This window comes from Aquarana catesbeiana, linkage group LG03 (genome assembly GCF_042186555.1).
Source record: "Aquarana catesbeiana isolate 2022-GZ linkage group LG03, ASM4218655v1, whole genome shotgun sequence".
Lineage (NCBI taxonomy): Eukaryota > Metazoa > Chordata > Amphibia > Anura > Ranidae > Aquarana > Aquarana catesbeiana.
Window position 1 is genome coordinate 665,118,253 of NC_133326.1, and position 21,912 is coordinate 665,140,164.

At 45.8% G+C, this 21,912-nt stretch overlaps 1 protein-coding gene and 1 long non-coding RNA gene across 2 annotated transcripts in view; one reads left to right on the top strand and one right to left on the bottom strand.

Annotated features, from left to right (window-relative positions):
• LOC141133437 (complement C3-like) overlaps positions 1-21,912 on the bottom strand; it is a 363,837-nt gene that overhangs the window by 293,902 nt on the left and 48,023 nt on the right. The window contains exon 3 of the mRNA XM_073622825.1: positions 3,345-3,513. Coding sequence (XP_073478926.1) covers positions 3,345-3,513 — 169 coding nt within the window. The remainder of the gene's footprint in view (positions 1-3,344; positions 3,514-21,912) is intronic.
• The window catches only part of LOC141133440 (uncharacterized), a 45,039-nt gene that overhangs the window by 10,742 nt on the left and 12,385 nt on the right, over positions 1-21,912 (top strand). Inside the window, exon 2 of the long non-coding RNA XR_012243075.1 lies at positions 10,275-10,374. This is a non-coding gene — a long non-coding RNA (uncharacterized lncRNA). The remainder of the gene's footprint in view (positions 1-10,274; positions 10,375-21,912) is intronic.

Sequence of the window (21,912 nt, forward strand, 5' to 3'; positions counted from 1 at the left end):
ATGTATGTGTATGTGTTTGCATGTGTTTATGTGTGTATTTATATATGTTTGTGTGTGTGTATATACAGTATATGTGTGTGTATATTATGTGTGTGTTTATCTATGTGTGTGTTTAGATGCAGTGGCGGCCCATGCATTAACGGCGCACGGGCGCCGCCCCCTCTCTCCAGCCACCCCTCTATCACCAATAGATAGATTCATGCATTGCATGAATCTATCTATGGCCGCCGCTGCCACCCCCTATTCAGGCACCCAGCCCCTTTTTGGGCGCAGGGAACCTGAATAACAGCGGCGGGGGGTTTGAAGCACTAGATTAGAGCCGTAGGCTCTAATAGGCATCAAAAAAGGTGACCTCACAGGTCACTCAGCTGTGTTAGAAAAGCGAATGACTATGTGCTTTCCTAACACTAAACTGCCTCTCTGCCAATCTGGTGCTCGGGTCTGTTACCCGTCACTTGATTGGCTGAAACGAGAGGCGCCACTATTGGACGCCTATCAGGAGGAGAGGACGGGAGATGAGGACAGCAGGAGACGCATGGAGGACCCCACTCGTTGCAGTCACCCGCTGCCCCACCAAGACAGGGTAAGTGCCGGTGTGCGGTCGGGGGTCACGCTGGGGGCATTCAAGGGCACACTGGCAGCATTTAATGGGCACACGGGCAGCATTTGATGGGCACACTGGCAGCATTTGATGGGCACACTGGCAGAATTTGATGGGCACACTGGCTGCGTTTGATGGGCACACTGGCAGCATTTGATGGGAACACTGGCAGCATTTGATGGGCACACTGGCTGCGTTTGATGGGCACACTGGCTGCGTTTGATGGGCACAGTGGCAGCGTTTGGCACAGTGGCTGCAATTGATGGCACAGTGGCTGCAATTGATGGAACACTGGCAGCATTTAATGGGCACAGTGGCAGCGTTTGATGGCTCAGTGGCAGCATTTGATGGGCACAGTGGCAGCATTTAATGGGCACAGTGGCAGCGTTTGATGGGCACAGTGGCTGCGTTTGATGGGCACAGTGGCTGCGTTTGATGGGCATAGAGGCAGCGTTTGATGGGCATAGTGGCAGCATTTGGCACAGTGGCTGCAATTGATGGCACAGTGGCTGCGTTTGATGGCACAGTGACAGCATTTAAGTGGCACAGTGGCAGCATTTGATGGGCACAGTGACAGCAATTGATGGCACAGTGGCTGCATTTGATGGCACACTGGCAGCATTTAAGTGGCACAGTGGCAGTGTTTGATGGGCACAGTGGCAGCAATTGATGGCACAGTGGCTGCGTTTGATGGCACAGTGGCTGCGTTTGATGGCACAGTGGCAACGTTTGATGGGCACAGTGGCAGCGTTTGATGGGCATAGTGGCAGCATTTGGCACAGTGGCTGCAATTGATGGCACAGTGGCTGCGTTTGATGGCACACTGGCAGCATTTAAGTGGCACAGTGGCAGCATTTGATGGGCACAGTGACAGCAATTGATGGCACAGTGGCTACGTTTGATGGCACACTGGCAGCATTTAAGTGGCACAGTGGCAGCGTTTGATGGGCACAGTGGCAGCAATTGATGGCACAGTGGCTGCGTTTGATGGCACACTGGCAGCATTTAAGTGGCACAGTGGCAGCGTTTGATGGGCACAGTGGCTGCAATTGATGGCACAGTGGCAGCGTTTGATGGCACAGTGGCAGCATTTGATGGGCACAGTGGCTGCATTTGATGATTTTTTTTCAAAAAATGTTTGCGCCCCCCAAAAAATTTTGAGCACCAGCTGCCACTGTTTAGATGTATGTATGCACATTTTATGTATGCACGTTTAATCCTGACACCCTATATGTGTACAATCAGGACTGTTTTTTTTTTCTTGCTCGTTCAAAGTACCAGCAACAAAATGCTGTTCCTATGAAAAGCGATCCATGCTCAGATCACTTTTCAGAGGCATTTGACAGCCGGTAAAGAGGCAATATGTTGCCTCCTGACCACCTGTTTTAACCCCTAAAAGTGATTGTAAAGGTTTTTTTTTTAAAATAACAAACATGTCATACCTTCATTGTGCAGTTAGTTTTGCACAGAGTGGCCCCGAACACCGACTTCTGGGGTCCCTCGGCGGCTCTCGCGGCTCCTCCTCTTATCAGACATCCCCCTAGGAAAAGCTCTGTCCAGGGGTCAGGGGGGCCCTTCATGATTTCTTGCATCGGGGCCCTGAAGGTTTTAGTTACGCCACTGCTTTCTATAATCATGCACAATGTTTGTCAAACTGTGATGTCCATCTGTTTAATCTACAGGTCTCTAGCGCAGTATACTCTTGTAACTTATTATTTTTAAAAAGTGACAGTTATTTAGAGCTGAGTTGAATCCTATTTGAAAAGTACAATCACATAGCTAAAAATAAAGATCCTTATTCTTGTACTAAGATTTGTGTGAATTGAGCCTAAAGTGAATAGAGAACTAGAGCTGTTCAATCGACAGGGAGCAGATATGTAAAACTCTACCTCCGACTCAGCAGGGCACACGTTACACCACTGCAGCAAGAGCACTGCTTTCCACAAAGAGAGCAAGGGTCCTTTTTTAGGTCTGTTAGGGCATTTAGGGGGGACCCCATTTTTTAAAAAAAAGGTATGGGGTCCCCCCAAGTCACAATAAAGCTAATATTACAAAAAGTGTGAAGTCCCCCCCCCCCCTCAAAATCCATAGCAGACGCTTATCAGAGTATGCAGCCTGAATGGCTGGAGGAGGGGGGGACAAGTGTGTGGCCTCCCCCTCCCTGATCCAAACCAGGCCACATGCTCTCAACCCCATATTTAGGAGGATAAGGGTTTCTTACCCACAACCCTGGCCCAGTGGTTGTGGGTGGGTCTATATAACTCCTTATTAACCCTTAGTTTACCCTAAAACCAATGGTTAATAAGGGGATAAATAGAAACTAACATTATTAAAAAAAAACAAAAAACAGAATTTATACAAAAGTAACAATGTTGCTTTGTTTCTCTCAACCTCACGTCTGAACCATGTTTATGTCAGAGGGTCCATTTTTTGATGACAGCAGCTTATACGGCTACTGTATTTACACAGGAACTCCTGTAGGGGGAGCTGCAGAAATGAAGGACAAAGCCTATCACGCATGTCATTTGTACTTCAACTACGTTCTTTTGGGCATGTGTAGCATGCCCAGTGTCCGCAAATGGTGAAATTAGTATCTATGGGTTAGGCCAACAAATTGAAAACAATACATTCATTCTGTGGCTGATATTTTATCACCTAACCAGAGAGGTGGAGTCAGACGTTTTCCTAAGGTCAACAATAGTTTTATTTCTTCATTTTGCTTCTACATTATACAGATAAGTACCTGATTTCCCCGGATTGTAGATGGGTTTGTCCGTCTGTATGAAGATGTATCCCCTGTGAAAGGTCAGGAGGAGAATTTTCTCTATGCTGCACGGTGGATTGCTGGACTTCACACTTATAGATATGTATTGTTTCTTCTTTGGGTCTTTTATTAAACCTTTACCCTGAATCTGGATAAGAAAAAAAAAAAAAACATTCTTAGCCTAAATATCATATAAACCCCTCATTATGGATCGTAAAGCGGGCCTTACCCCACCGATTTATCCATTTCCCAAAGAAAGCTCTAGGTTGAAATGTTTAATAAATGTTACCTAATCCTTCATCAAATATAGCATTGTGGTTTTCTGCAGTGTTTCTTACCGGCACATTCACAGAATATATTACATTCAAGGCATGCCCTGGTGAAAACTGTCACAGCTACAAGTGTGCTTATATCAATCTTTCAGGCCATTAAATGGCTGGTGACATATCTCGTCATGGGTGATGTTCCGTGGCACCTGCACATCCAAACAGAGGCTAATGCCGTGTACACACGGGGCGGACTTTTCAACAGGACTGGTCCGGCGGACAGAATCCGGCGGACAATCCGACTGTGTTTGGGCTCCATCGGACCTGCAGCTGACTTTTTCTGTCAAAAATCTGACGGACTTTAGATTTGGAACATGTTTCAAATTTGTCCGACGGACTCGAGTACGGTCGAAAAATCCGCTCGTCTGTATGCGGACGAAAACCCACGCTAGGGCAGCTATTGGCTACCGGCTATCAACTGCCTTATTTTAGTCCGGTCGTACGTCATCACATACAAATCCGTCGGACTTTGGTGTGATCGTGTGTAGGCAAGTCTGTTCGTTCAAAAGTCGGTCGGAAGTCCGTCAGACCTGTCCAGTCGAAAAGTCCGCCCGTGTGTATGTGGCATAGGATGGCACCTTACTAGGAGGATAGGAGGCTCTCGTTCTGATTTGAAACCAGACATGTGGATCTGAACTCCAGGTTAAAAGTATATGCAAATAAATAATAATAAATAAATAAATTCAACATACACAACACTTTGTATTCTTCTCATTTAGAAAGATTCCCCTACTTGAAATAACCCTTCCTCTAACCCCAACTTAACATTAACCTTCCCAGTAATTCCAACCCTAACTTTGGCTCTTCCCGTAATCCTCACACTAACCCGCCCTGTTACCTTAACACTAACCCTTCATGTAACCCCAAAACTTACACTAAACCTCTCTGTATCCCCAAAATGTTAGCCCTTCCTGTAATCCTCAAACTAACCTTCTCTTCTAACCACAACCCTTATGCCGCGTACACACGGTTGGATTTTCCGACGGGAAATGTTGGATGTGAGCTTGTTGTCGGAAAGTCTGACTGTGTGTATGCTCCATCGAACATTTGCTGTTGGAATGTTGACTAGCAGGTTCTCAAATTTTCTGCCAACAAAACTTTGTTGTCGGAAAGTCCGATCGTGTGTACACAACTCCGTCGCACAAAAGTTCACGCATGCTCGGAATCAAGCAGAAGGAGCTGTACTGGCTATTGAACTTCCTTTTTCTCGGCTCGTAGTATGTCTTGTATGTCACCATGTTCCCATGTTCGTAATTGTTGGCCAACATTTGTGTGACCACGTGTATGCAAGACAAGTTTGAGCCAACAACCTTCGAACAAAATCCACGTTTTTGTTGGCGGAAAGTCCGATCGTGTGTACGCTGCATTACATTAGCCTTCCTGTAGCACTAATCTTCCCAGTATCCCTCACATGAACCCTCATTCTAACCCTAATCTTTACACTAACACTTCTTGTAACCCCAACACTTACATAGTTACATTATTGTTGTTACATTTATACAGTTACAAAATTATACAGTCCTATACCCACAGTTAATCCAGAGGAAAGCAAAAAAAAAACCCAATGAAGCATGATCCAATTTGCTCCAGCAGGGAAAAAAAATCCTTCCTGATCTCCCAAGAGGCAACTGGATGTTCCCTGAATCAACGTTACCTATAAATATTAATATCCTGTTATATTATGTTTTTCTAGGAAAGAATCCAGGCCTTTCTTAAAGCAATCTCTTGAGCTTGCAAGAACCAGTTCTTGAAGGAGTCTATTCTACATTTTTATTTATACGTATTTGGAGATTAAATTCTCTTTTCTCCCAGACATAAAGAGTGCCCCCTTGTCCTTGAGCTGCTAAGAAGTTAAGGAGGGGGCAGAGAGGACCCTGTAGTGTGTCAAAATATTTTAGGTAGTAGGCCCTGGTGAGCCCGTCAGGCCCAAGGCTTTTGCCGGTGGGCAGGGACTTAATTGTGGACAGTAATTCATGTGTAGTAATTGGGCGTTCCAAATCTATTGCTTGTTCTGAAGACATTGTGGGAAGCCTTACCGTGGAGAGATAGTCTGCTATATAGATTTTTTAAGAGCTATATCTGCCGGAGAGGAGGCGGAGTCCAGGTCATACAAGGCTGCGTAATAGTCGCGAAACATAGATGCTATTTTTGAGGTGCGGTGAGTTGGCGTCCCTGTAGGGGAATGTAGTTTATGCACATGTGCTAAGAGCCTCTTTTTACGGAGAGCCCGAGCCAATAACCTGCCACACTTGTTGCCGTGTTCGTAGTAGGTATGGGCCATGTATCGTAGTTTACGGCTTATTTGGCGGTCTAGCAGTTTTGAGAAAATCTGTCTTAGCTCACGTAGGCGTCGGGCCTCTGCAGGGTCTGACGTTCGTTTATGACTGAGCTTGGCTTGTTGTAATGCCTGTAGTACTCTCTTGAAATCTGCCTGCCTCCCCTTTTTAAAGTGGAGGTCCGCTGAAAAAAAAATATTAAAAGCCAGCAGCTACAAATACTGCAGCTCCTGACTTTTAGTATATGGACACTTACCAGTCCAGGGAGCCCGCAATGTCGGCAGCCAAAGCCGATCTGTCCGTCGGCTCTCGGCGGCTGCCACCGCCATCCTCGGTGAGGGAATCAGGAAGTAAAGCCGTGCAGCTTCACTTCCTGGTTCCCTACTGCGCATGCGCAAGTCACGCTGCATGTCCTCACTGGTCCCTGCTGTCTTCTGGGACCTGTGTGTCTCCCAGAAGACAGCGGGGGGGGACAGAGTAGGCGCCGGAAGTGGCGTAGGTCACCGTGATCACCACGGTGATATATGCCAGGAAGTGGGAGTAAATACCTGTATTAGATATGTATCTGCCCCCCTCCCCCCAAAAAGGTGCAAAATGTGACACCGGAGGGGGGAGGGTTCCAAAAAATGGAAGTTCCATTTTTGGGTGGAACTCCACTTTAAAGTGAATAACTCAACACTGAGTTCACTATTTGGACCACATATGTATTTTTGATCATATCACTTAATCTCCTCTCTCAAGAAGGAATAAATTCAGTTCCTCTAATCTTTCCTTATAGTTGAGCTCCTCCATGCCTTATCAGTTGGCTGGCCTTCTCTGCACTTTCTCCAGTTCCCCAATATCCCTTTTTGAGAACTGGTGCCCAAAACTGAACTGAATATTCCAGATGAGGTCTAATGATTTGTACAGGGGCAAAATTATATCTCTCTCTCTGGAGTCCATACCTCTCTTAATACAAGAAAGGTCTTTGCTCACTTTGGAAACCACAGCTTGGCATTGCATGTTATTATTGAGCTTATGATCTACCAAAACTACCTCAGATCCTTCTCCACCATTGACTCCCCAGTTGTACTTAACATTAAGCCTTGGTTCACTCTTGTGAGAACACAGATATCACATGTGATTCGCACCCGCACTGCGGGTTGTATGGCTGTATGGCTGAACTTGCATTGGATTTGCAGGAAAATAGTGCATGGACCTTTTTTTTCCCACACTGCAATCGGATCGCATAGGTGTTCCCACCCATGCGATATGATTTCTGTACGAGTTCATAGTTCGCACTGCGATCTGTGATCTGATCTGGGGGTGTCATTAACATTGTATTGACACCCGCAGCGGTTCGCAAAGGGCAGTGTCAACTGCCTGCAGGAGAGTTGCTATGCGGGAACCAGCGCTGGAATCATGCTGGTTCCCGCATCACTACAGTGTGAATCTAGGCGAAACCTCATTTGCCACATAGTTGCCCAATTAGACAGTGCATTGAGGTCAGCTTGTAAGTTTTAGACATCCTGTAAGGACGTCATTCCTCTGCATAGCTTTGTGTCATCTGCAAAGACTGAAATGGTACTTTTAATCCCAGACCCAACATTTATAAATATATTAAAAAGTAAGAATCCCAACACTGAACCTTGGAGTACACCACTGATAACCTTCGACCATTCAGAGTATGAATCATTAACTACTACTCTCTGAATTATGCCTTTTAGCCAGTTTTCTATCCATTTACAAACTTATCAAGCCTGTAGACTTTACTTTACACATGAGCTGTGTATGGGGAACTGTGTCAAACTCTTTGACAAAATCTAACTACAGTAAAACCTTGGATTGCGAGCATAATTCATTCCGGAAACATGCCTGTAATCCAAAGCACTCTTATATCAAAGCAAATTTCCCCATAAGAAATAATGGAATCTCAGATGATTCGTTCCACAACCATTTATTCATAAGTCCTTCAGTTTATATTCCATATAAAAGAATTATAGCAATGTGATAGGTTGTGTAACCATAAAATGTCCATCCACAAATGGAAGCCTCCACAAGGGGATTAGAAGAAAAATCCAACAGGAGCTACAGAGTATAAAAGAGAAGAGAGGCGCCTCCAAGTGTAGCAATATGGTTACATTTATTGAAGGTACAACATTTACCTATAAAACATAGGTACTCACAATACAGCAGTAAAAAATGGCTTATCTCTGACGAGCGGTGAGCTCGTAAGCCTCAATCAGCATAGGTGCCTGTCCTGTCCCTACGTGTGATGTCACACAACACGTGACTTCATCAGGGGATCCCCTATCAGGGGAGTACCTATGTTTTATACTAAAAAAAGCTAGTTTTAGCCTGACAACATTGCACTATCTGGGACCCTACTTTTTTTCCATCTACGTGCCCCCTTATCATCTGAGGGAATTATGCTCCGGGACTAGGACCGCGAAGATAGAGGAGAAAATTTAAAGGATGGTATTCCCATTACTGGTCATATGCTGTTACCCCATTACCTTAAGGTAAGGGGCCACTGCTTACTAGTTTGTGTGTGAACAGGAAGAAGAGCACTATTTTGATTTATTTGAGCACTTCACTGCAATTTGTGCATGCTAGGAAGCCGGTTTCATTCTGTGAAGGAGGACTTATGTTTAAGCACCTTGATTGATTTAAAGTTTATACCTTATTGGTCACGTGGACTTTTATTGCACAAGTCACTTTGTGTTTGTTGCACGTATATTACACATTGTAATTCACTGTTATATTGAATATTTTGCACTTTATATAGGAGGATTCACTCCTACATCTGCTGTTGCACCTTTTGTTATCTTTACAGTTAACTTCTGGCTATGGATATCCACTGAAAGTTACTATTATATATATCATGATTGCACTTTGCACTTTATTTTTTTAGTGTTTGGTTTTTACGCAGGATTGATCACACTTTATCCATAACTGTTTATTTTGTATTCGCCATATTCTAGTGTTTTTTAGCCCACTAGGACATTAATTTTAATATTATTGTGTTTTTGCTAGGATTAGCGCAGCACCACTTTAATAATTTATTCATCCGGGTAAATGCTGTCCACATAGACCATCCTCCGCACCTCTGGCTCTTAACGCTGTCAGTCTGCAATCGTGATCGGGAAGACTACCCTGCAGTAAAACGATCTGAAAGCGAGGATTGAAGAGCTTGTGGAGCGCAGCGTGGAAGGGGTGACATTGATGGCGGTGTGGAGGACGGTCTATGTGGACATCTTTACCCCGGATGCCTGCATACTTAGATGTGCCTGTTTTAATCATCAACCATGTGAGTTGCTAAATGTTGTACCTTTATTAAATGTAACCATATTGCTACACTTAGAGACGCCTCTCTTCTCTTTTATACTCCGTTGTGACATGACGCTACTTGTATATCAAGACATTGCTTGTATAGCAAGTCAAAATGTATTTAAAAATTTTGCTTGTCTTGCTAAACGCTCTCAAACCAAGTTACTCACAAGCTAAGGTTTTACTGTATACTTCGTCCACAGCCGCACCCCTATGTCCAATGTTTTACTTACCTCTTCATAAAAAGAAATCAGATTTGTTTGACAACTTCTGTCTTTCATGAATCCATGCATTCTGTTGCTTAAAATATTTTTTTTCCAGCAAGAACTCATCTATGTGGTCTTTTATTAAACTCTCCAGTATCTTCCCATCTGGGTGGATGCCATCCTGTCCAGGTGCTTTATTCACCTTTATTCTGTCTAGATATTTCTGGACCATGTCAAACCCTTCATGTAACAATAATCTTCCCTGTTACTCTAACATTAATCCTCCCTGTAAAACAAAACCCCTACTATAAACCCAACCTTTACACTAACCCTCCTTGTAACCCTCACAGTAATTCTCATACCAACCATTCCTGTATCCCCACCCCTAAGTATAACCTATCCTGTTACCCCATCGCTAACACTAACCCTTCCTGTAACCCTATCATTAACTTTCACCATAACCTTCTCTGTGACCACCACATTAATCTTCCATGTTACCCTAACAATAATCCTCCCATGTTGCCCCAATCCTAACACTAACCCTCTCTATGACCATAACACAAACCCTCCTGGTAATCCCAAACACTCACACTTACCTTCTCTATAACTCCAGCTTTCACATTAACCCTCTTTGTACCCCTTACACTTACTCTCCCTGTAACCCCAAAACAACCAGTAGCCCCAGCCTCTACACTACCCCCCTTTTCACCCAAACCCTAACACTAACCTTACAATAGGCCCTAAGTCTAAAACCAACCCTCACACTAACCCTTCTTGTATTCTTATTCTTAGTATCATGGAAACCACCATGACTTTGCTCCTGGAGGGGCCTGGAGGCCAGCCTCCTTCCCACCGACTATGGACCCAGGACTAAGGAGACCCCCTGCTGCAGGTATACTTGTAGAGAAATGAGATTTGAATGACTGCACACCCATACAAAGCAAATCAATGATTGTTTATTGAAAAAAATATATCAGTAAAAACAGGCACAATTGGCATATTGGCAGGAGGAAAAAAAAGAATGTTGACGTGTTTCGCACGTATTAGGGTGGGAAACGCGTAAACCTTTTTTTCCTGTCCCACCTCGGGGCACCCTGCTCTGCTGGTGCGCGGGACTATCTGATAGCCTCCATGTGATTTTTCGGTTGATTTTCGGAGATCCTCTTCGTATACCTATAGGTAAATGTATTGAGATGGCTATGCGTTGCGCATATATGACCGTTTGTATGTTCTTTCCATTCAAGATGCTAAATGTACTTTTCTTGCAGTAAACTCATCCTCTGAAGAAGACCCCAACAAAATGGGTTGAAAGGCATCAGTTTTGTCTTTTTAGACATGTTTGCTAGGGATGAGCCGAACACCCCCCGGTTCGGTTCGCATCCAGAACATGCGAACAGGCCAAAATTTGCGCGAACATTCGAACACCGTTAAAGTCTATGGGACTCGAACGTGAGAAATCAAAAGTGCGAATTTTTAAGGCTAATATACAAGTTATTGTCCTAAAAAGTGTTTGGGGACCCGGGTCCTGCCCCAGGGGACATGTATCAATTCAAAAGAAAGTTTTGAAAACTACCGTTTTTTCAGGAGCAGTGATTTTAATGATGCTTAAAGTGAAAAAATAAAAGTGAAATATTCCTTTAAATATCATACCTGGGGGGTGTCTATAGTATGCCTGTAAAGTGGCACATGTTTCCCGTGTTTAGAACAGTCCCTGCACAAAATGACATTTCTAAAGGAATAAAAGTCATTTAAAACTGCTTGCAGCTGTAATGTAATGTCGGGTCCCGGTAATATGGATGAAAATTATTGAGAAAAATGGCATGGGTAACCCCCCAGCCTATTACCAGGCCCTATGGGTCTTGTATGGATATTAAGGGGAACCCCGCACCCAAATTTAAAAAATAAAAGGCGTGGGGCCTAAAGGTCCTAAATACTCTGAACAGCAGTATACAGGCGGTCCCCGGGTTACAAACAGGATAGAGACTGTAGGTTTGTTCTTAAGTTGAATCTGATTGTAATTTGGAACAGGTACATTTTTTAAGTGTAGCTCCAGCCAAAAAATCTATTTTTAAGCTTTTTGGATAACATCGGGAAGGGTTATCATCACCCCTGTAACATTTGTTTTGCTGTCTGTGCCCCTGTTCAGAAGATTTCACCTCACTTTCTGTCCCAATGACAATTGGATTTTGAAAATTTGGGGTTTTTAGGGAAACAAGGATTGGTGATAATAAAGCATCAGTGGAGACACCTTTTTCCCATATTAACTCTTACAGGAGAGAATTTCCCTTCCTAGGAGTATATTTCCTCTCACTTCCTGTTGTCTCCCTCCGTTTGTTAGTAGGAATCGTTTGTAAGTCAGATGTTTGAAAGTAGGGGACCGCCTGAATATACTATATGGCCTGCCCTATATACTCTGCAGAAATTTGGGCCTTAGGTGTTGGTGATACCAGAACACTGTAAGCCCTCACAGTTACTCTTGGTGGGCGCTGGAACGGGCCCTGCTGTGAAATATTATATTAAAGAATTGTAATTACATTCCCCTATTGAACAGGGTCAGAAAAATTGGGCCTTTGGTGGTGTGGTGGTGTTGCCACAACACTGTAAGCCCTCACAGTTACTCCTGGCGGGCGCAGGAACGGGCCCTGCTGTGAAATATTAGATCGAAAATTGTAATTACACGCCCCTGTTAAATAGGGGCAGAAAAATTGGGCCTTAGGTACTGGTGCTGGTGCCACAACACTACAACCCCTCACAGATACTCTAGTTGAGCGCAGCAACCAGTTCTGTTGCAAAATATTACAGCAAAAATTGTAATTACATGCCCCTTAACAGGGGCAGAAAAATTGGGTCTTAGCCACTGGTGGTGGTGCCCAGAACCAAAGATGTTCTTAGAAGCTATCAACATGAACATTGAGGAGGAATAGGATAGTCACTCAGCATAACAGGATAGTCACTCAGCATTGGGGATGGGCCAAACACCCCCCCGGTTCGGTTTGCATCCAGAACATGCGAACGGATCGAAAGTTTGCACGAACATTCGAACACCGTTAAAGTCTATGGGACTCGAACGTGAGAAATGAAAAGTGCATATTTTAAAGGCTAATGTGCAAGTTATTGTCCTAAAAAGGGTTTGGGGACCCGGGTCCTGCCCCAGGGAACATGTATCAATAGAAAAGAAAGTTTTAAAAACAAACGTCTTTTCGGGAGCAGTGATTTTAATGATGCTTAAAGTGAAAAAATAAAAGTGAAATATTCCTTGAAATATCGTACCTGGGGGGTGTCTATAGTATGCCTGTAGAGTGGCAAGTGTTTCCCATGTTTAGAACAGTCCCTGTACAAAATGACATTTCTAAAGGAATAAAAGTCATTTAAAACTGCTTGCAGCTGTAATGTATTGTCGGGTCCCGGCAATATAGATGAAAATTATTGAGAAAAACGGCATGGGTAATCCCCCAGCCCATTACCAGGCCCTTTGGGTCTTGTATGGATATTAAGGGGAACCCCGCACCCAAGTTAAAAAAAGAAAAGGCGTGGGGCCCCAAGGCCCTATATACCCTGAACAGCAGTATACAGGCGGTCCCAACAAGACAGGGACCGTAGGTTTGTTCTTATGTAGAATATGTTTGTAATTTGGAACAGGTACATTTTCTAAGTGTAGCTCCAGCCCAAAAATCTATTTTAAAGCTTTTTGGAAAACATAGGAAAGGGTTATCACCCCTGTAACATTTGTTTTGCTGTTTGTGCCCCTGTTCAGAAGATTTTACCTCACTTTCTGTCCCAATGACAATTGGATTTTGAAAATTTGGGTTTTTTAAGGGAAACAAGAATTGTTGATAAATCAGTGGAGGAGACACCTTTTTTGCATATTAACTTATACAGGAGAGAATTTCTCTTCCAAGGGGTAGATTTTCTCTCACTTCCTGTTGTCTCCATTTGTAAGTAGGAGTCGTTTGTAAGTCGGATTTTTGAAAATAGGGGACCGCCTGTATATACTATACGGCCTGCCCTATACACTCTGTGGAAAATTGGGCCTTAGGTGTTGGTGGTACCAGGACACTGTAAGCCCTCACAGTTACTCTTGCTGGGCGCTGGAACGGGCCCTGCTGTGAAATATTATATCAAGAATAGTAATTACATGCCCCTGTTAAACAGGGGAAGAAAAATTGGGCCTTAAGCGTGGTGGTGGTGGCGGTGGCACAACACTGTAAAGCCTCACAGATACTTTTGTTGAGCGCAGGAACAGGTGCTGCTGTGAAATAAGATAAAAAAGAACCGCGCTAGAAAAAATAAATCATAAATAAAAAAGCAGCAGTAAACAGTGCGACAACACAAAAAAGTCCAATATAAATTTTAAAACTGCGCTAGAAGAAAGTAAATGTCCAAAAAAAAGAAAGTAAATGTCCAAAAAAGTTTATATATGGGCATCAAACAAAGGCGCTACGGATCTCCCAAACCCCATAATGTATGAAAAACATATGAAAATTGTAGTGAGGTGCCCAACCACCATGGTTGTAAATTGCGCTTACCAAACAGCAAGCAGGATAAGCGGATGGCTTAAAACCCAGCCCGGGCCTTTTAAGTGTAGAAAATACTTCCGCTCTCTCCAGGTTCAGATCACTGTTCCCTCAGTACATATATACCAGAAGGAGAGAGAGACAAGAAAAACTGGCCATAGTGTAGTATATCTGAATATCACATGTGGACACTTACTTGCAACAAACACCCTGATGTGCACGTAAGACAAAGGTGATAACCCAACCAACATAGCTGTAGAGTGTGCTTACCAACTTGCAAGCTATTACACGCAGATGGCTCAAAACCCAACTTGGAATCATAAAGGATGGTAACAGGAAGTAAGGATATTCGCCCACTGTAGCCAGGGGATCCGTTAACTCAGTGTGTAACCCAAAAAGGAAATAGACTGGCCATAGTGTAATACATCCAAAAACCACTTTAATATATAAAGTATTGCACTTACAATTTTAAAAGGTAATTTCACGCAGTTGCATATAAAAAACGCCGGCCGGCATAACAAACATCAAATGGAGCCCGTCCTCCTCCTCTGGTCACGTGGTAGCGTCACTACGTGCGTACCCAGACACGTTTCGTCATCAATCGGACGTTCTCAATGGGGTGCTGTGAAATATTAGATCAAAAATTGTAATTACACGCCCCTGTTAAACACGGGCAGAAAAATTGGGCCTTAGGCAGTGGTGGTGGGGCCACAACACTGCAACCCCTCACAGATACTTTTGTTGAGCACAGGAACGGGCCCTGCTGTGAAATATTATATCAAGAATTGTAATTACATGCCCCTGTTGAACAGGGGCAGAAAAATTGGGCCTTTGGTGGTGTGGTGGTGGTGCCACAACACTGTAAGCCCTCACAGTTACTCTTGGTGGGCGCAGGAACGGCCCTGCTGTGAAATAGTAGATAAAAAATTGTAATTACACGCCCCTGTTAAACAGGGGCAGAAAAATTGGGCCTTAGGCAGTGGTGGTGGTGCCACAACACTGCAACCCCTCACAGATACTCTTGTTGAGCGCAGGAACGAGCCCTGCTGCAAAATGTTACAGCAAAAATTGTAATTACATGCCCCTGTTAAACAAGGGCAGAAAAATTGGGCCTTAGGCAGTGGTGGTGGTGCCACAACACTGCAAACCCTCATAGATACTCTAGTTGAGCGCAGGAACAAACCCTGCTGCAAAATATTACAGCAAAAATTGTAATTACACGCCTCTGTTAAACAGGGGCAGAAAAATTGGGTCTTAGCCACTGGTGGTGGTGCCCAGAACCAAAAATGTTCTTAGAAGCTATCAACATGAACATTGAGGAGGAATAGGATAGTCACTCAGCATAACAGGATAGTCATTCAGCATCAGCATAAGCAGTCTTCAAGGGATCTCACATTCATAAAAAAATTATTCGGTTACATAAGCCTCAGGTGCTTGGTAGCTGGTGATCCAAGACTGATTCAGTTTTATGAAGGTGAGCCGATCAACCAAGTTGGTGGACAGGCGCACTCTGTGATCAGTTACAAAGCCTCCAGCGGCACTCAATGTGCGTTCCAAAAGAACACTGGATGCAGGACAGGCCAGTAACTCAGTTGCATACTGTGCAAGCTCTGGCCAGTGATCCATACTCTAGACCCAGTAACCCAGTGGATTTTCAGTTTGAAAGATCTCCAGGTCTGATCTTGCCCTAGGTATTCCTGCACCATGTACAACAGATGCTGGCGATGGTTGCTGGAACTGATCAGACCTTGGGGCTGCGGACTAAAAATTGTCTGAACGCATCGGTCAGACAGCCACCTTCTCCACTGCTCCTTCTGTGACTGACCAAAGCCTCAGCAACACGTTGTCCAGGAGGACCAGAAAATTGTAACCTTCCAGGCTCTGGAAACGCATTGCACAAACCTTTCTGCAAGGCCTCCCGAAGATGTTTCATTCTCTGCTCCCTCTGCAACGGCTGGATAAGTTCCGCCACCTTACCCTTGTAACGTGGATCAAGAAGGGTTGCCAGCCAGTACTGATTCCTCTCCTTGATACCACAAATCTGAGGGTCCTTTCGCAGGCTTTGCAGGATCAGGGAGGCTATGCAGCGTAGGTTTGCTGAGGCATTTGGTCCGGAGTCCTCTGGGTCACTAAGGACGACCTGATCCGCAGCCACCTCCTGCCAGCCACGTACAAGTCCATGGGTTTCTGAGGCCTGAAAATGATCCCTTGAAGACTGCTGCTGATGCTGAGTGCCAGGCTCCACCTCCATGCTGACACAATCCTCCTCCTCCTCCTCCTCCTCTTCCTGTGTGATAGGCAGGCCTGCAGGAATACTGTCTGGATAAAGGGGGCCTTGAGAGGTAAGGAAGTCCTCCTCTTCCTCCCTCTGTTCTGCCTCAAGTGCCCTGTCCATTATTCCATGCAGCGTGTGCTCCAACAGGTAGACGAGGTACAGTATCACTGATGCATGCACTGTCACTGCTCACCATCCTCGTGGCCTCCTCAAATGGTGACAGGACAGTGCATGCATCCTTGATCATGAGCCACTGGCGTGGCAAAAAAAAAGCCAAGCTCCCCTGACCCTGTCCTGGTGCCATACTCGCACAGGTACCCCTTGATGGCCCTCTGCTGCATGTGCAGCCGCTGCAGCATTGCCAACGTTGAGTTACACCTGGTGGGCATGTCACAGATGAGGCGGTTCTTGGGTAGGTTGCATTCCTTTTGGAGGTCAGCCATCCGAGCACTGGCATTATATGACTGGCAGAAATGCCCACAGACTTTCCTGGCCTGCCTCAGGAGATCCTGTAAGCCCGGGTACCTGCACAAGAACCGCTGCATCACCAAGTTAAGGAAGTGAGCCAAACAGGGAACATGGGTGAAGTGTCCCTGTCAGAGGGCGGAGAGGAGGTTGGTGCCTGAAAGTGTCTTTGAACACGTACTCCAGGAATGACCTACAATCAGGTATAGGCTTGGCTGAATTACAATGTAGTGGATAAATATTTTATGAACTGCACCTCACTGAGTCACCTGCCTGAAAGTGTTTTCGAACACGTACTCCAGGAATGGCCTACAGTCAGGTATAGGCTTGGCTAGACTATATATATATATATATATATATATATATATATATATATAAATATATATAAAATACACTGCAGATTAGGAATGAGCTGAACACCCCCCGGTTCGGTTCGCACCAGAACCTGCGAACGGACCGAAAATTTGCATGAACGTTAGAACCCCATTGACATCTATGGGACTCGAACGTTCGTTTGGAATCAAAAGTGCTAATTTTAAAGGCTAATTTGCATGATATTGTCCTAAAAAGGGTTTGGGGACCCGGGTCCTGCCCCAGGAGACATGTATCAATGCAAAAAAAATTTTTAAAAACGGCCGTTTTTTTGGGGAGCAGTGATTTTAATGATGCTTAACCACTTGCCGACCACCTAACGCATATATACTGCGGCAGAATGGCACGGACAGGCAGAATCATGTACCCGTACGTGATCTGCCTCCCGCGGGTGGGGGGTCCGATCGGACCCCCCCCGGTGCCATAGGCGGTCGGCTCTCGTTCGCGGGTGATGAGAGGTGAGGGGGAGGCCATCCATTGTTGGCCACCCCCTCCCGATCGCTCCCGGCGAATGAAAACGCTTCCTTTCCCTCTGTAATGTAAACAGAGGGAAAGGAAGTGATGTCATCCCTCCTCGAGCCGGTCTTTTCGTCCCGGCGCAGAGGAGAGAAGACATCCAAGTAAGTGCACCAACACTACACTTACAGTAGAACACGCAGGCACACTTTTCACCCCCCAGTCACCCCCCGATCACCCCCCGATCACCCCCCTGTACCCCCTGTCACTCTGACACCAATAGCAGTTTTTTTTTTTTTTTTGCATTGGTGTCAGTTTGTGTCAGTTACAAGTGTTAGGGCAGTTTGGTTAGCCCCCTTTAGGTCTAGGGTACCCCCCTTTAGGTCCAGGGTACCCCCCTAACCCCCCCCTAATAAAAGTTAACCCCTTGATTACCCCCCGTCGCCAGTGTCGCTAAGCGATCGTTTTTCTGATCGCTGTATTAGTGACACAGGTGACGCTAGTTAGGGAGGTAAGTATATAGGTTCGCTGTCAGTGTTTTATAGCGACAGGGACCCCCATATACTACCTGCTAAAGGTTTTAACCCCTTGATTGCCCCCTAGTTAACCCTTTCACCAGCGATCACCGTATAAGTGTTACGGGTGACGCTGGTTAGCTAGTTTGTTTTTTGTAGTTTATTATAGTTTATTACAGTTTATTATAGTTTATTATAGTTTTAGGGCACCCGCCTTTTATTACCTTATAAAGGTTTAACCCCCTAATTGCCCGGCGGTGATATAAGTTAAGTTTTTAGGATCTGATAAGGTCTGCGTCGCCCCAGGCAGCGTCAGGTTAGCGCCAGTACCGCTAAAACCCACGCACGCAGCATACACCTCCCTTAGTGCTATAGTATCTGAACGGATCGATATCTGATCCGATCAGATCTATACTCCCCAGCAGTTTAGGGTTCCCATAAACACAGTGTTAGCGGGATCAGCCCAGATACCTGCTAGCACCTGCGTTTTGCCCCTCGCCCCAGCCCAGCCCAGCCCACCCAAGTGCAGTATCGATCGATAACTGACACTTACAAAACACTAAGCACACATAACTGCAGCGTTCGCAGAGTCAGGCTTGATCCCTACGATCGCTAACAGTTTTTTGGTAGCGTTTTGAATCAGTCGCTAACAGTCAGGAGCTTTTTTGCCTGTGAGTCTCACTAGTGTACCCCTAAATTTAGAACCCAAAATGGCAAATCGAAGGTACACTAGTGAAGAGGCCTACACGTTTCTGAGCATGACAGATAGTGAAGAGGAAGTCACTCATCTGTCAAGTTCAGGCTCAGAATACGAACCTGTAGAGGACAGCGGCTCCATGACAGATAGCTCTGACGACAGAGTTGTGGTCCCTGTTAGGGTCAAGCGTACCAGACCCCGAACTTCTTCTGTCCTTGCAGTGCAAGAACCGCAGGGCTCTCGTATGGAGCAGAGAAGTACTAGTGCCGCTACTCCTTCTGGTGAACTGGCAAGCACCAGCGGCCTAGTACACCCTGGTCGTACATCCAGCACTGCAGTATCACGTGGTGACGTGGCGAGTCCCATAAGTGCAGTTCAAGCTGGCGAGGTGGCAAGCACAAGTAGTGTCCCGCTGCCACCAAGAAGAAGACGAATACAGGCCCGTCGTGCCCATAGTGCCCTTGCTGCTGCATTCGCCAATCCGAATTGGGAACCCACCACTTCTGCAGCACCCGTACTTCCCCCTTTCACTGGCCAACCCGGAATTCAGGTGGAAACAGTTGACTTTACGCCACTGGATTTTTATTAGCTGTTTTTCACCGAAGATCTCTATAGATCTATTGTGGACCAAAGCAATTTGTACGCTGGTCAACACATCGCCACTATTCCCCAGTCCTCCCTTGCCAGAGATTGGAGACCAATTACGGTCTCCGAATTTAAGATCTTTCTGGGCCTTTCCCTCCTCATGGGCATAACCAAAAAGAGTGAGTTGCGGTCATATTGGTCCACTGACCCAATTCACCATATGCCCTTGTTCTCTGCCTCCATGACCAGGGCACGATACGAGCAGATTTTGCGGTTCATGCACTTCAACGACAATGAACTCTGTCGTCCTCGTGGAGACCCTGGATACGATCGGCTCTACAAAATTCGGCCCCTCGTAAACCACTTCAACCAGTGTTTTGCAGACTTGTTTACTCCCCATCAAGTTGTCTGCGTTGATGAGTCCCTGATTAAATTTTCTGGCCGCTTGTCATTCAAACAGTACCTTCCCAGCAAGCGTACCAGATACGGGGTCAAGATGTATAAGCTCTGTGACAGGGCCACAGGCTATACATGTAGATTTATGGTTTACGAGGGAAGAGATAGTCACGTAGAGCCGATAAACTGCCCTGACTACATAGGAAGCGCTGGCAAGATAGTGTGGGACTTGGTGTCACCCTTATTCGGAAAGGGGTACCACTTGTACGTGGACAATTATTATACGAGCGTGAACTTTTTAGTCACTTGTTTGATCATCAGATTGGAGCATGTGGCACCGTGCGATCTAATCGCCGGGGCTTTCCCCAGCGGCTTGTAGAGTCCCGTCTTAGGCTGGGGGAGAGAGCCTGCTTGAAGTATAATAATTTGCTCGCTATGAAGTGGAGGGACAATAAGAATGTTTTCATTCTTACCTCCCTTCATGCAGACACGACGACCCAAATTACTACGGCGACTGGTGTTGTGGAGAAACCCCTCTGTTTCCACGAATACAACCTTAATATGGGAGGGGTGGACCTCAACGACCAGTTGTTGGCGCCGTACCTAGTTGCCCGTAAGGCCAGACGCTGGTACAAAAAAGTGTCTGTTTATTTATTTCAATTGGCTTTGCTGAATGCTCATGTGCTATACAGAGCTTCAGGACAGACTGGATCCTTCCTTAAATTCCAGGAAGAGATCGTCAGAGCCCTTCTGTTTCCAGATGGTGCTCCACCTCACCTTCCCAATCCAAATGCAGTAAGCCGGCTGCATGGGAGGCATTTTCCTTATGTCCTCCAGAGTACCCGTATCCAACGAGCCCCCCAAAAAAGATGTCGTGTCTGCAGCAAGCGCGGATTTAGGCGTGACACCCGGTATTGTTGTCCCTCCTGTCCTGACAATCCTGATCTATGCATTGGTGAATGTTTTGAACGCTACCATACACTAGTGGAGTATTAGCGTAGGGTTCAGCACTGCACAGACTAGGCACACTAACACAGGGTCTCCCAAGATGCCATCGCATTTTGAGAGACCCAAATCTGGTACAGTTACAGTTAAAAGTTAAGGGGGGGCGTGGTTTGCCTTGAGAGAAGATGGCTGCTTAAACCCTCGGCTCCCGTTCACCACAGTCTTTTCTTCAGCTTAACCTGGGGATCTGCAAATTTTTTCTCTACCCACTATGGGAACTTCCTCCCGCGGAAGCTCGCAGTCACGATCCCGCTCCCCGAGGGAACCTACCGATCGCACAAACCACACTATACCGGAGATCTTCCGTACTCAGAGGCCTAACAGGGCGGCTCCTCTTCCCGCCTCAACTCCTTCTCAAAACCTGACAGGAATTCTCCTCACTCCAACAGACCCTCACACTTCACAAATGGAGAACGACGGCACCTCTCTCCGTCAACCGAGCCTAAGGGATCTTCAGGCTGTTGCGGCTGACATTAAGGACACCCTGTTTTCGGCCATCTCGGACCTGCGCCTTGAATTGCAGGCTATCTCAGGGAGAATGCACCGCGTCGAAGACGAGGTTGCACTACAAGGCTCAACAACAAAAAAAATTCAATACAGAGTGAACTCCCATACCATGCAACTTAGAGATCTTCAACGTCATGTTGAAGATCTCGACAATCGCGGTCGCAGACACAACCTTAGAGTGAGAGGCCTACCCGAATCCGTGGATCAAGACCAACTCCTCCATGTTGTCACGCGCCTTTTTAACCAACTCCTTGATAGGCCCCATGCCACCCCGGTGGCTATGGAACGTATCCACAGAGCGCTTCGTCCCAGAGGTAGAGAAACGGACCCCCCCCGCGATGTCATCTGCTTTGTGAATGATTATGCCATCAAAGAAGAAATCCTCAAGAAAACACGAGAGAAATCGCAACTGGATTATGATGGCTGCCATATACACATCTATCAAGATCTTTCAGCGATCACACTGAGACATCGCAAAGATCTCCGGCCCTTACTAGATGTCCTGCGGAACAACGGAATCCGCTACCGCTGGAAGTTCCCGTTCGGCCTCTCCGCCTCCCACCAAGGCCGCTCGGCCCTACTGAGAGTCCCAGAAGACCTCGATGGATTCTGCCGCACCCTGGATATCCCACTTGTGTCGGTC